The 14,934-nt window shown below is 39.7% G+C and overlaps 1 protein-coding gene and 1 long non-coding RNA gene across 7 annotated transcripts in view; one reads left to right on the top strand and one right to left on the bottom strand.

The window, feature by feature from the left end:
• The window catches only part of LOC129768731 (uncharacterized), a 168,194-nt gene extending 153,463 nt beyond the window's left edge, over positions 1 to 14,731 (top strand). For 5 of the 6 annotated variants that reach the window (XM_055770570.1, XM_055770572.1, XM_055770571.1 and 2 more), the window contains exons 6-8: positions 11,656 to 11,832; positions 14,129 to 14,242; positions 14,301 to 14,731. In XM_055770570.1, coding sequence (XP_055626545.1) covers positions 11,656 to 11,832; positions 14,129 to 14,242; positions 14,301 to 14,425 — 416 coding nt within the window. In that variant the 3' untranslated portion in view covers positions 14,426 to 14,731. Of the gene's footprint in view, positions 1 to 11,655; positions 11,833 to 11,922; positions 12,334 to 14,128; positions 14,243 to 14,300 lie in introns of those variants that run through there. The other variant, XM_055770575.1, reaches the window with a different exon arrangement.
• Positions 3,739 to 4,998, bottom strand: LOC129768732 (uncharacterized). The gene is made up of 4 exons (XR_008741719.1): positions 4,845 to 4,998; positions 4,447 to 4,775; positions 4,204 to 4,384; positions 3,739 to 4,136 (listed from the first exon to the last, which is right to left on the bottom strand). It is a non-coding gene; the product is annotated as an uncharacterized LOC129768732 (long non-coding RNA).
• Positions 14,732 to 14,934: the final 203 nt, after the last annotated feature.

Here is a 14,934-nt window from a genome sequence, read left to right as displayed (position 1 = left end):
GTGAAAGAATTCTCATGATTTGCAGACCAATCGAATCGGAAATTTGTTTGATATGCTATACATTACAATTCGCTAATCTCTAAACGGTTTAAATTCATGAAAACTGGAAGAATTTCCTTTTTTTTCATACATTTGTTCGACCGATTTGTGGGCTAACCCTACCCGTATTTCAAATGCTTATAACTCGAACATTTCTTAACAGATCGGAAAGATGTTTGCATCAATTGATATGAAATATTCCGACGCGTCTATCACAATTAATGAAATGTTATTTTTCATGAGATGAACAATTAAATAACTGTAAAATGTCAAGCTTTATCTAAACGCCTTAACTGCCAAGCTTTGATTGGCCCGATTTACGGTTTCCTCAACATTGACTTCAAAATCGATGTACCTATGGAAACCCGCTTTGCAAATATACATGCAAGTGTGCAATAATTTCAGAGGGAAATGTAAAATACAATGATCGTTTGACAATTTTTTCGTTCACATATTTTGGTAGTCCTAGACATCATATCAAACTTAAAAGGACGTTCATCAAATTTATTTGTGACGAAGAACATAATCTATTACAAAAATTTTGATGCATTCTAAAATATTATTCGAAGTGGTAAACAAGTGGATTGCATAATATAATTGCGTAGTTCTACGTCGAAAATATGCGGTCGTGTCCTAGATACAACCCCTTACAATTTTTGTTTTCAGGCACTCACACATATACATATACACGCGTATACACACAAAATTTTCTGAAACACTTAAAAACCAGTTTTTGACTATTGTAGAAATCGATGTAGAAAGTTTCAGTTATTTTAAACCGCGTTTTGTTTCGCGTTGTGATCATTATTTCGAATTTCCATCGAAAATTTCTCTGTAGTGAAATGATCTAGTAATCATTGTAAGAATCAAATGAGAGCTGAAAAGCTTAACTGAATTTGCTATTGACTTGGTTAGAACATTATTCTTTTAATTTTCAAAAGCTGAGGAAACTTAGGAAGAAATCAATATTTTTGTCCACTACACCTACACACATCAAGATGAGAATGTATACGTAGAGGGTTTCAAAACTTGAAAGTTGAAAGTTTAAAAATATGTGTATCTCATATTCATTCGATGATTTTTTACAAAGTTACAACATTCCAAAAATCATCTAAAAATTTCGACTTTGTACTCTGTTTCTCTAGTTTTGTTATCGAGTGTATGGTTAATAAGGTGGACAAATGAATTGTAGTATCTACTGCTTATTTGATTTTTTGAATATTCAATTCATTTTCTTGAATTTCTTTTATTACTTTGAATTGACAAAAAACGTACAATATATACCCTTCGCAGTCGTATTAAATTTTATATGGTTGACGTACTAGTCGGAACTTATTTCTCTCACTGCATTTTTATTTTTTTATCCAAAATATATATTTTTATTAAGGCTCATATGGCGTCAGCCTGACGGGGCCGGGAGTTCAATATTTCGACAATGTTTGCCTTACAACTATGTCAGTAATATGTAACCGATTACTCGCGGTTGGCTCGAGGTTAGTATTACAAGTGTTTTCGTAATTGTGATGTTGCTGTCTCCAATGCTCTGTACGTGTGCCCGACATTGGATACTTCCTATTGGAATGCAGCTGACCATTATTCAGCAACGCCCCCCTAGTATGTACCCCATATCTAGCGTGGAACTCGAGGAATCCAGGATAGAATGGTCACTAGCCGGCACGAACATCAGCTCGTGTAGAGTTGTCATGTGCGATACAACCTTTGGCTCTTGTTGAATGATCAGTGGACTGCACAACCTTTGACCCGTGTATCTGTATAGAGTGTGTGTATGTATTGCCGCGACTAAGTAAAAGTTTATAGATCGGATAGGAGGGATATGAAACAGGGACACAACGAAGGAAACATCATTAAACGTTAACATCGGCGTTTCTGAGGAACCGGTATAGATGAAGCAGAAGATCAGGATCACGGTTACCTAAGATATCCCGGACGGGGATATCCGATTGACTGCCTTTTGCTCTCAGTGCTCTAGAGAGCTGAGAGCGAGCAGCATGGAACCGGATACACGACCAGACAATATGCTCGATGTCGTGGTAGCCATCGCCACAATCACAAAGATAGTTTGCTGCGAGCCCAATGCGATAGAGATGCGCGTTTAGGTTGTAATGATTGGACATAAGTCGAAATATCACGCGAATGAAATCACGACCTACATTCAATCCCTTAAACCAAGCACTCGTCGAGACCTTAGGGATAATCGTGTGTAACCAACGACCGAACTCATCTTCACTCCACATGTGCTGCCAACTAACGAATGTGTGCTGAGGAGGAATGTGAAAAAATTCATTATAAGAAATTTGCCTTTCAAAAAGTGTGCCTTCTGAAGCGCCCACCTTAGCTTGCGAGTCCGCTTTTTCATTCCCCGGAATCGAGCAATGAGAGGGAACCCATGCTAAGGTAATCTTGAATAATTTTTCGACCAAAACACTCAATAGATGTCTTATTCTTGTAAGGAAATTAGATGAGCGTTTATCAACTTTCATTGAGCGGATTGCCTCTATTGAGCTGAGACTGTCTGAAAAAATAAAATAATGGTCGATGGGCAATGTTTCAATGATCCCTAGTGCGTAGTATATCGCACCCAGTTCAGCGCGTAGTTCAGCATGTGCCATGTAAAATTATGAAAGCTAAAAAAAGTTTGTTTATTTCTTGTGAATTTCAGATATTTTCAGATATATCGATATTTCAAATATATCAGGATATTTAAAAATGTGTTTTGATGTATTTTTATATGAAAATTATATTTAATAATTCTTCTTCGTGTATATCACATGAGAATTACCTACAATTCGTTCCACCAATTTTCATACAAATTTTCGTACTCCTCCCATATTCATATTGTAAATTATTTATGTATTTTTAATAAAATTTGGTGCCGCCTTGTCTCTACCTTTATACTACGTTTGTTAAGTCCGATATATCATATCTACTCATCATCGTGAGTATCCTCTCATTTTTCCACGCTGATAATCTTTTGTTTATACAGACTACCGTTATCTATCATCAATTTGAGCTCTATATTAAGTGGTGAACAGATTCATTAGACATTATGATTCGTTACGAAAAAGTGTAAATTTGTCATACATTCCTTCATGTTTTTGCTCATTATTATGTAGAGTAGTGCGGGGCTCATGTCGTGCCTGGAGGAGCAGTCCTTAGTCAACACAATACCGCGACCACAGTGCTCACGTTTCTCACGACAATGAAGTCTCTTTTCGGCAGCTCTTACCTCTCGATATCTCTTTATGATATGTCGTGCCATATTTGCTGCTGCTGTTTTTAGCACTCTGGCACTTCACATAAAACCTCTCGCTGCGTGTGGCAACTGTAGTCGTGCGCAACACTTATCGTGCCATAGAACTGACCGTGTCGTGGATGCCCACTCTACATTGTTGTGCCAAATCGGTCCCAGGAAATGGTGTCGACAACGGTGCCGACATCGTGCCATTTTGCAATGATTCTATCGACCTAACCTTCGCATTCGACCACCAATTATATGCCAACACTGTGCCAATCTGACACCACGTCGACCGAATACAAAACTACTCGAACCTTATTATGGTTCTATTTGTTTTCAAAAAAGTTTAATGTTTTTAAGAAATAAAAAAATAATAAAAATTGGGTTGTTTACAAACATTTATTTTTATACAATATAATTTATACAAAAATTTATACACTGGATGATTGCAATTAGGATTTCTGTATTCAGTGTGTTTACGTGGAATCGTTGTTAAGTGGTCACGAATCCAGCTCATGGTGAGCTAATATAGTAATCGATTTCTTCCCCGGATTGCAGAACAATTGCAGCCTATCGATGGATACATCCTGAACTTGAATTGGACCACCTGAAATAAAAAGTTTGTCAAGATAGTGAATATCATAAACATGATTTAATCAATTGTTGTATTTTATTCTTCGTATAGAGATAGAGATGGCATTGATGATTGCGAATTTCTTTGAGTGAAGGAGCATGTCGTCATATTCCCGGACGGAAATATGCAGTTCTTGCCAGGCGCCAATGTTCCGTTTGTATCTGAGGTGCCCTGAGGAATGAAAATCCATTGGTCGGAAAAACTTATCTATGAAAAATATCACAATAGTAGCAATAGCCTTTCCTTTTCAATAATTTCATGATGTACTTCATACCATCTAAGTACAATGTCTCGTTCATTTACAGCCATGAACAGCGAGATTAAATTCGTCGTTGTCTTTAATGTATGTATAGAAGTTAATATGTGCGGCTCTGAAATTCCTGTGAGTGTACGTCAAGCGCAGTTTCTTACAACTTGTGCGTATCCAATTGCTCTCTTAGCAATGTAATCGTGAACTAGCGACAGAAATTAAATATTGGAATCAAGATATACAATGCAATCAATGTGGTAGAGTTACCGTCAATCAATGTAATTCTCCAGCATAGCATTTTTCATTCTGTTCCATTCTCGTTTAAAACATCTTCCTGAAATTTCCGTTGTTGGCCAGTCTCAAACATTCATGTAGATCTTGTGGTAAACGGTGGGCGGCTGGTCGCAGCTACTGCATGTTTCTTCATTGACACAGATCGAGTTTTTATCTCGTTCGAAACAACCTTCTCGGTCCTCATATCACTTCTAACCGATGATGTCTGCCGTTTGTAGGATTGAAGGAAAACTGCACATAAGGTTCCCTCAGATCCGTTCGTATCGATTGCGCATTTCTGCTGTTTTTGCGTTAAAGTGTATCTGAAAAAATAGAGATAGAGGTAGAATGTTTTGTATATCGAAAGCAATGAAACAAAGGATTTCTGTTACCTATTCATACTTCGAAGTTTTCTCTATGTTGTTTTCTATTTGCGCATATATTTTGGCAATATTTACTGCACCGAGAAGTATTCCAATTGAAAATAGAATACATAAAACGAGCTGATTTTCGCGACTGTTTTTTACCACTTCCATGTTCTGTGTTTTGACAGATCAACGAGAAAAAGAAAAGCTGCAGTGATGCCGTTTCGCTCAGTACAAATAATCACGTACAATTATAGCTAAAAGTGTAGAGTGTGCTGTCTGTGGGGGTGCAAGGCGGGGTAAAATTCCATCACTTTTGTGGCACTTTTCGTCACTCGGCCGACACCGTGCTTATAACCGCTCGATTTAATTTGAATCTGGGTGTGTTTCCATTGATCGTTGCGGATTGCTCCAACAGGTTCCAACACTCGTCAATTTTTCGGGAGAACTCCTCAACAACTTCTTTGGTTGGTAACCGCTGTGCAGTGTTCGCCGATTGAACGTTTCACTCTTTTTCGATTGTTCAAATATGATCCCATTTTTTCCAGTGGTATTCGTTTGTTGTTACATGCGACGAATAACGAGAGTACATGCAAAAACGAGAACGAGAGAACTCTGTTTCGGTAGCACTTCGTGATACACAAGCATGAGAACCGAAAAGTCATGATCGCTTCCGGTGCTGCAAGTTTATATTCTTCTTTGCCTCTTATTGGATTCAAACATTTGACTCAATGAATCGACAAATGTTGTGACGAATGTGCTGCTACACGGTGAAGTGAATGTTCGATCCAATGCATTCGGTCCAAGCAATCTGCGAGTATTTGGATCGAATGTTTATTATTTTTGTTCACCACCAAAAACGTTTGGAAATCGAATGACGATGCGAGTGTTGAAATAACTGCCGTAGCAATTATACTGATGTCGGACTTTAAATCAACATTATCAAACTGCAATATATTGCCGCATATTTTTAATCTCACGAAATAATTTCATAGTTCCTTCATCTACAACTTGTAAACAAACCAATCTGTCGAAGATAGATTCGAACGCATTATGTAGCGGTGTATCGAATACTATCGAGTGTCAAATTGAGCGAATGACAAAAATCCTTTGACTCGTGCCACTCGCGTTGGAAGGTAATCCACAAAGAATGGATTACACTCCAACGCGAATATTCGACGCTCGACATTGGAGGTTCTAAGCTCGTCCATCGACTACACGATGCGTCGAACCATCGAGCGTCCAACATTCGGGGCTGTTCGTAGCATCGTATAGCGCCGGCATTACTCATCACGCGAGACGAATGATTCATACTATGTTTGTTTGTATGTTTGTAACCGTTCGGTTTCATACTTAAATAAACACATAAAAAATATACACTATAGACTGTAACATTTCAATGATCGTAAGGAAAGTTTAGCCAAGACACTGTTATGCGTTACGATTTTGTTGCGCGAGACGCACCTTTTTGTAGCGCAACACAACATTCACACGCAGATATATTTGTGTGAAATGAACAGTTAATACCTATTGTTTCGCGGTACGATTTGAGGCTCTTTGTGCCACATTACGTTATTTTAAGTCTCTTTACAAAGTGACATCCAAGTGGAACAGTCAGAGTTGGAGAATATTTGCTTATAATATTTTCAATTATAAATCAACGTGTGTGCTAGGATTAGCAGACTTGAAAAGTAAGTCAAAGTAATCATTTACGTACAGTAGAATGTAAATGCCATTTCAATTTAGAAAAGTGTTCCACACATCATTTAGTTCTCTTTGGTAAAGAGTTGAATCGCGACTAATCGAACAAACTCAGGTAGGTTGTAAATGGGTCAATTTAATCATACAACCATGGTGATCTGTGATCTTCAAACGAAGGTTTTTTATTTCTTTTGGTTCAATTTTTCTCTGGTGTAACCAAATAGATTTCCACGACTCTTTCGACGGTCGCCTATTCAAAGGACCAGAAATTCGTCGCCTATCCAGAGAACCAGAAATCCTACACCAGGAAGTTCGTCATTGTCCACGTGATCATCGTCAACAGCCAACATTGTGACGTATCGATAATATCATCCTGCAGTAAACGCCTAACCAACCGGAAGTGATCGATTCGTCATCGACTATCACCATCTCGAGTCATCTGTGGACTCCTCGTCGCATACCTACTACGCACACTACATAAACGACCCGACATCGCAGAGCGCTCTGTTAATTGACCATCATGACGCCTAAAACCAACACCAACAACGCCACCTGGTTGTCAGCAGTAAAGGAAGGTTAGCCTTAGTTGAATTTGTTCGTCCTATTATATTGGGTTGGGGAAAAGGAAATGTCGTTTATTGTCAATATATGGCAACACTTAAACATATATATCTTGTACTTATCGCATCGGGTCATACTATACGGCTATTTAAAGACGACAATCTGTGCTACAAGTGTCGTTTTGACAGTGTTGTGATTGTCCTTTTCAGTCTCAAGTTATAGCGCGTCAAAGATGGAGTCCACCAAGCAATAAATTTGTCATATTTTACGTTTTTACTACTCGCGAGATAAAAATGCAACGAAGGCGGCCGAAAAAATTCGTGTAGTTTATGGACCCGATACTGTAACGATTCACACAGCAAAGCGTTGATTTGGTCGATTTCGTTCTGGTGTAGTGGCTGTCGAAGATACACCCCGTACCGGTAGGCCAATCGTCGTGGAAACCGATAAAATCGTTGAAATCATCCAAGTAGACCGGCATGTGAGCACTCGCTCGATTGGCCAGGAACTGGGTATAGACCATAAAACCGTTTGGAACCATTTGCAGAAGATTGGATTCCAAAAAAAGCTGGATCTATGGGTGCCACACGAGTTGACGCAATAAAATCTTTTAGACCGAATCAACGCCTGCAATGCACTGCTGAATCGGAACGAACTCGACCCATTTATGAAGAGGATGGTGACTGGTGATGAAAAGTGGATCACGTACGACAACCTATAGCGAAAAAAGTACGACGTACGACGTCGAAGCACGATGAGCCGGCCCAAACCATCGCTAAGCCCGGATTGACGGTCAGGAAGGTTTTGCTGTGTGTTTGGTGGGATTGGAAGGGAATCATCCACTATGAGCAGCTCAACTATGGCCAGACCCTCAACTCGGTTCTCTACTGTGAGCAGCTTAGCCGTTTGAAGCAGGCGATTGACCAGAAGCGCCTAGAAATGATCAATAGGAATGGTGTTGTTTTCCACCAGGACAACGCTCGGCCTCACACATTTTTGATGACCCGCCAGAAGCTACGGGAGCTCGGATGGGATGTCCTATTGTACCCACCGTATAGTCCGGACCTGGCTCCAAGTGATTATCATCTTTTCCGGTCCATGCAAAACGCTCTTGGTGTACTAAGTTGGCCTCAAAAGAGGCTTGCGAAAACTGGCTGTCTGAGTTTTTTTTTTTTTGCAAACAAGGAGGGGAGTTTTATAAGGGGGGGATAATGAAGTTGCCTTCTAAATGGCAACAAGTTTGCAAACAAAACGGCGCATATTTGACTTAAATTGGGTAATTTTAAGTATGTTAAATATAGCGTCAAATTTCGATCAGAAATGCGACATTTCTTTTTCCCCAACCCTATATTAAATGCACACATATTTCAATTAGATATGAATTATTGAATTATCCATTGAATCAAATTATTAAAGATTAATTTTGAGTAGTTTAGAGGTGTGATTTGTATAGAATCATTCGAGTTTTCGGTTTCGTTAAGTTTCGGTATGATTGGCCACCAGTGTGGGAATTAATCGTTTAGGTGAGCCTTTGAGTTGTGCTAGCAGTGGTTTTGCGTCCACTTAACCTGCCCTGAGAGAGCTAGCGGACAAAGTAACACGCTACTTCGCATCGATCCTCTTCGAGGGTCGTTGGCGCTTAAGTGGAGTGGTTAGGCCAGGGACGGGAAGAGTTCGGGACTGGCTCTTCTTCACGTGCGTAAAATTCTGGGTCTGATTAGCTGTCCTGTTATAAATTGGTACCCAACGCTTACAAACGTTACAAGACACGCTACAGATACCACACGCCATACTGTGAATAAACAAACATTCTTCGGTATGTCAGCCCCTGCCCATTAGTTACGAAAAGCTAAGCTTGTTTGAGCTATTGTTTCGCCTAGCTCTCGTATGTTCTACACAATACTTGATGAGCAGAGTTCTCAACCAATAGCAGATGTCAAAACCCGACTGTCGGAGTTGTATTTATCCTGTTCATCCTGACAGTGAGGCGAACAGACTCGGCGGATTGCGATATCCGGTCTTTCTGCCTAGAGATGTGATCGAGAGTTGTAGAGCGCGTCGTGTATAATTTAAATTAATTTTTCTAATACTTACCTAGATAACGCAAACCACCTGCAAATATTTGTAAAGCCCTGGAAAATTGTGTAAAAAGAAAACTATGTATTGAGCATCAAGCGGTGATTGGTTACTTGGATCCATTCTAACCTGGACTATGCAGGTCTCCATAGTGGACCTTTTCTCATATTCTCATTACACGCTAAATCTATACCCCGTGTACCACTAGGCAGAACGAAAGAGAACATCATCACCGATCACCGTAAAGAAATGGATGGTCAAAAGTCCGCATTCCCGCATTCAATGAGGAAATCCCGCCGGAACCACAAAGCTTAAAATTGCACAAGTACCAAAAGAAAAAGGTGACGTCACAGATAGAAGTGAATAGAAAATTAAGGAGAAAATAAAACATTTAAACACATACAAAACACTCAGAATAAAATTATATATGTTCCTTTGAATGGATCTTCTTTTAAAGATTGATATTTTTCCGTCATCGAACTCAAAAAGGATGATCAAGTCTCGCCCCATTCAGTCCAGGAGAAAGAGGGACCATCGTAGCCTTTGAAAAGCGGTTAGGAACTGGTTGGAGCTGGTAGTGGTTGGTGAGCGTTGGGTAGCGACCCTGCAGAATGAGCTAGTCGTTCAGAAAGTAAATTCAAAATTACATGTTACCACCACTGAACCCGTCTCATGGTTATGGTGCAACACTAGGTAAACGGACAACTAGCTTGATACTCAGGAAGTGGTAGTCAGATTATAATTTTATTTTTAAGTTTCCTTACATTTTTTTTGATTTTTGGCTCATATTTGGACCTTGAAAAGTTTTCACATCGATGATGCCCGTGAAGTCGGGGCTGTCGCCTTAGATGCAGCTGGTAAGACACAGCATTACATTAGTCAGCCGCCCGTTCCGCATAAGTTCCGCACAAGACGCCACCCCTAACATAGGGAACAAACGCGTACAGTCCCACTTCTCAGTCAGCATACGACCAAAGATCCCACCTCAAACCCGATCTTCACAAAGGTTGCTAGTACCCCGGTTAATACCACGGGGAGAGATCGAGATAGGAGTGGTTGGAAAGGCCGCTGTGGGGACTTGGGTTGTACATAACCAACGTTTAAATGTGCAGTTGTCACTTTCTGTAGGAGAAAATCACCAATCTGTTTTTTTACTGCTTGCAGGATCATATGCTCTAACACAAGTTGAATATCAAACACATGATCTTCGTACTTCACTGTTTTGGTACAGAGACGAATTTTTGAGAAGTCTGTTTTTTTTTAAAGATTTAAAACTGTGGCAAAATAGGGCCAATTTATTTTTCGGATAATGATATATGAGGGGCCCCAAATGAAAGGGATGTAAGTGACATAATCGATTTCTCTCTTTTTGTCATAGCTTAGCTACAAACACATTCCCAGCTGTATTTGACAATGTGGAAGATAGGACAGGAGCTCATCTATCGGATTATATAGCAAAAATTGGTACGTTTTTACAGTTGAGCTATTAACTAAAGAAAAAAGTTGACGAAGAGAAATCGATCGAGTCACTTACACCCCTTTCCTTCTGAGCAACTCATATAATACTGCATTTTAAGAAATTTGAATTTTCTGAGGAATCATGACATGTTCGGTTTAGGGTGCTACCCACTTCGTTCAAACCATCAAAGTCCAGCGCTATCTCCCTGGTAGTTGACGCTTCGAACTAACTAACAGCAAGGCGATATCGTTGGCACCATTTGAGCACACAGTCGTTAAATCGTGTTTTTCGATGATTCCTCGAAAATTTCAAATATCGTATCCCGCGTTACCATATATCATTATCCTTAAACCATGGGTAAACATTGATGAAATAATGTGCAGAAACAATTTGTAGATTTTGAATTGTTCTGAGTCGTCTGCGGCGGAACAGTGAAATATCGTAAATTGATTTCAGCTCGTTTTTACGGTCAATAAAAGAGCCCGAAATCTAAGCTCATATTAGATAACGATTTTGCACATGGTGCCGCCACCAGGGAGATTTACGACAAGAAGAAACAGCGATTTCTTAGGGGTGTTTCAGTTGGATTTATGTGCTATAATCAGTTTATTGGCAGTATTTCGGTAAACGATTGAACCGAATGCTGGCACATTGTGAACCATTGTGTAGAAGAATACAAGCATATTCTCGCTAGGAACACACTAGATGTTCCTTGTTATGCATTTTCGTTCCACCGGAGTTTTGTGATTTTGGGTATTTCATGTGTACAACTATCATCCGAAGCGATTGACTCTCAGAGGCAATCTTTGCTAACAGAATAATAATGGCGCCGCTGGAGGGTATTGATGGTGAACAGAATCGTTTTGTGCAAGCACACCGGCACACCTATTCCGTGAGGTACTTGTTCATACGAATGGAATAGAGCCAGTATCGCCCAATACGTACAGATTTTTCCTGTTTTGTATTCATTGTCATCATGTTCACTGATTAGTAATCATTTTCGTACTTTCTTTTTTGTCCTGTTTTTTTCCGATTTTCCAGAAGCACGCGCTGAGATAGTCGGATCGCAAGTAAAGTACTTGACACCTGATTCAACACTAAAATTGATATGCCGCGTCGTACAAAGCACCGAAGCGTCTGCGTTCATATTTTGGTATCACAATAATCGGATGATAAACTACGATGTCGACAGGGGCATTAATGTTTCTACTGAGGCAGGTTGGTATGGATAAATTATATTTGCATTTGATTTTCCTTTCATTTGCATCAAACACACTCAGAGGCAATATTATTACTTCCATCGTCTAGCCAATGAAACCGATGCATTAAGAGGCGTGGAACATGCATGTTCTCTCTACTGTCAGTGGTTTATTTATATAAGCCTTTGTTCTCACATCAATTTGTTCCTCGATCAGAGCGACAGTTCAGTTGGGAAGGTACTTCTATACTTCTGCAAATGTGCAGCGTTACACATTTCATAGTTCGGGAAGTAAATGAGTAAAACCAGAAATGCGAATTCACGAAAATTGATTGATTGATTGAAGCAAGTTGTTAATAAGTCTTTCACGATTCATCAGTAAACCGTCTAGCGACCGGACGGAAGCGACAGCGAGACTTTATAAATGTTCTTTCTCAAGGCCGAGAGTATAAGCCCGAGCACACTTCTAAATTCACACAAGCTATATTTCGGCAAAAATATAAAAATTAATTCGCTCTTTATTACTTAGGATATTATTTTAGAATGCATCGAACCTATCAAAATAATTCTTTGTTAGAATGCTTTAGTGGCCCTGAAACGGACCGAGGGGTTTGCGTAGTTTCGTAGATGCGGCTGAAGATGGTTGATATGATTGATGATTATTTTCGCAAGAACAATACACGAGATTTGTGTTCTTATTACCAATGCAAGTAGCGTATTCAATATGTATCTCTCCTTCTAGACACCCACTGCAACTACTGGCGATTTTATATTTTTTACACCATCATTATTATTATATTTGATTGGAGAAAAAGAAATGTCGTATATTGTCAATATATGGCAACACTTAAACATATCTTGTGTTGTACTTATCGCATCGGGTCATACTATACGGCTATTTAAAGACGACAATGCTACAAGTGTCGTTTTGACAGTGTTGTGATTGTCCTTTTCAATCTCAAGTTATAGCGCGTCAAAGTAGGAGTCCACCAAGCAAGAAATTCACCATATTTTCCGTTTTTACTACCTGCGAGGTAAAACTGCAACGAAGGCGGCCGAAAAAAAACGTGTAGTTTATGGACCCGATACTGTAACGATGGGCACAGCACAGCGTTGGTTTGATCGATTTGTTCTGGTGTAGTGACTGTCGAAGATACACCCCGTACTGGTAGGCCAATCGTCGTGGAAACCGATAAAATCGTTGAAATCATCCAAGTACACCGGCATGTGAGCACTCGCTCGATTGGCCAGGAACTGGGTATAGACCATAAAACCGTTTGGAACCATTTGCAGAAGATTGGATTCCAAAAAAAGCTGGATCTATGGGTGCCACACGAGTTGACGCAATAAAATCTTTTAGACCGAATCAACACCTGCGATGCACTGCTGAAACGGAACGAACTCGACCCATTTTTGAAGAAGATGGTGACTGGTGGTGAAAAGTGGATCACGCACGACAACGTGGTCGTGGTCGAAGCGCGGTGAGCCGGCCCAAACCATCGCCAAGCCCGGATTGACGGCCAGGAAGGTTTTGCTGTGTGTTTGGTGGGATTGGAAGGGAATAATCCACTATGAGCTGGTCAACTATGGCCAGACCCTCAACTCGGTTCTCTACTGTGAGCAGCTTGACCGTTTGAAGCAGGCGATTGACCAGAAGCGGCCAGAAATGATCAATAGGAATGGTGTTGTTTTCCACCAGGATAACGCTCGGCCTCACACATCTTTGATGACCCGCCAGAAGCTACGGGAGCTCGGATGGAGTGTCCTATATTTGACTTAAATTCGATAATTTTAAGTATGTCAAATAAAGCGCCAAAGTGATTGTCGATCAGAAATACGACATTTCTTTTTCCCCAACCCTATATTATATATCATATTTGACAACGCGTGAAGTCAACTATTCTGATGTATTTTTCGATCTGGTTAAAAGTAAAGCCAATGTTGAAATATGTTATGCCCTATGAAAACATCTTGCCGACGTCCAAAATCCAAAAAGGTTGTATAAACATTCTCATGGATTCGCAATAAAAAAGACCACGTGTCATCATAATCGTATATTATCATTACATTTACCCTTTCTGTTGGAATGCTTATACAAAATCGCGCCCATTATTATCAGTAGCAAACAAATACCCTTCGCACTCCCAATGACGAATCAATGATAATGCAACTTATTTGAATTGATTCATAACGTTTCACAATTCACAGATAGAATCATTCATCTATGCTTCATTCCCCTCCCAAATCATACCAATCACAACGTGAATCGGCTGTCGATTGCAAACCTCATTTAAATACCATTTTTACCCCTTCCAGATTTCCATTATTCAGAACTGACTATCAATCATGCCACCAAAGAGTATTCGGGAAATTACACATGCGTACCGAGCAACTCCCAGCCAGCCAGTGTTTTTGTACATATATTCAAAGGTGCCGTTGGCGGACGTAATGCACACATCATTTATATTAACTTTATGTTTACTTTTAGGTGATCATCCAGCGGCTATGTATCACGAGCACCGTAGTTCCTCGACGATTCCGTATCGAGATCGGGTGCTGCTTGGGCTAGCACTGGTTATTGAAATTCTGTTCTATTCAACATTCCTGTTTTGAAAAGTTTTCGGCAAGGATGAGAATAAAAACAACATATTCGTATCATTGATTAGCTGTAGAGATAAAGTTCTGAGCGCTGTATAGGAAAACTATTTTCGATCAACCGTTGAGCAGCGTTAATTCTGAAATGGGAAAGGACGACTTTTTGTTCGTTTTGTGCAGTGGTTATCATCAGATGAGGAGTCATTTAGTAAATTTTGATTTTATAATAACTACTGCGAGAAGTTTTATTACGACAGGATTTATCATGTTTGTACAATGTTTCACGTGTGCTGTTTTGTTATGTATATACATAATTTGTGATAATCTCTGTTCCGCTTCATTCAATATATCACAATCCCTAACTATACCATGTTTTGTGCAAGATTTTGATCGTTGCCGATTGAAAGAAGTGGTATGATAATTACTTCACTCGAAAGATGAAAGGAGTACGAATGACGTTTTCCGACAAGATCGATCAGAATCCAACAGCAACAAAAGTTTTGGCGGCGAAGTTTTGTTGGCTATTC

Source organism: Toxorhynchites rutilus, chromosome 2 (assembly GCF_029784135.1).
Source record: "Toxorhynchites rutilus septentrionalis strain SRP chromosome 2, ASM2978413v1, whole genome shotgun sequence".
In the NCBI taxonomy this organism is placed as follows: domain Eukaryota; kingdom Metazoa; phylum Arthropoda; class Insecta; order Diptera; family Culicidae; genus Toxorhynchites; species Toxorhynchites rutilus.
This window is presented reverse-complemented; position numbering and strand designations above follow the sequence as displayed.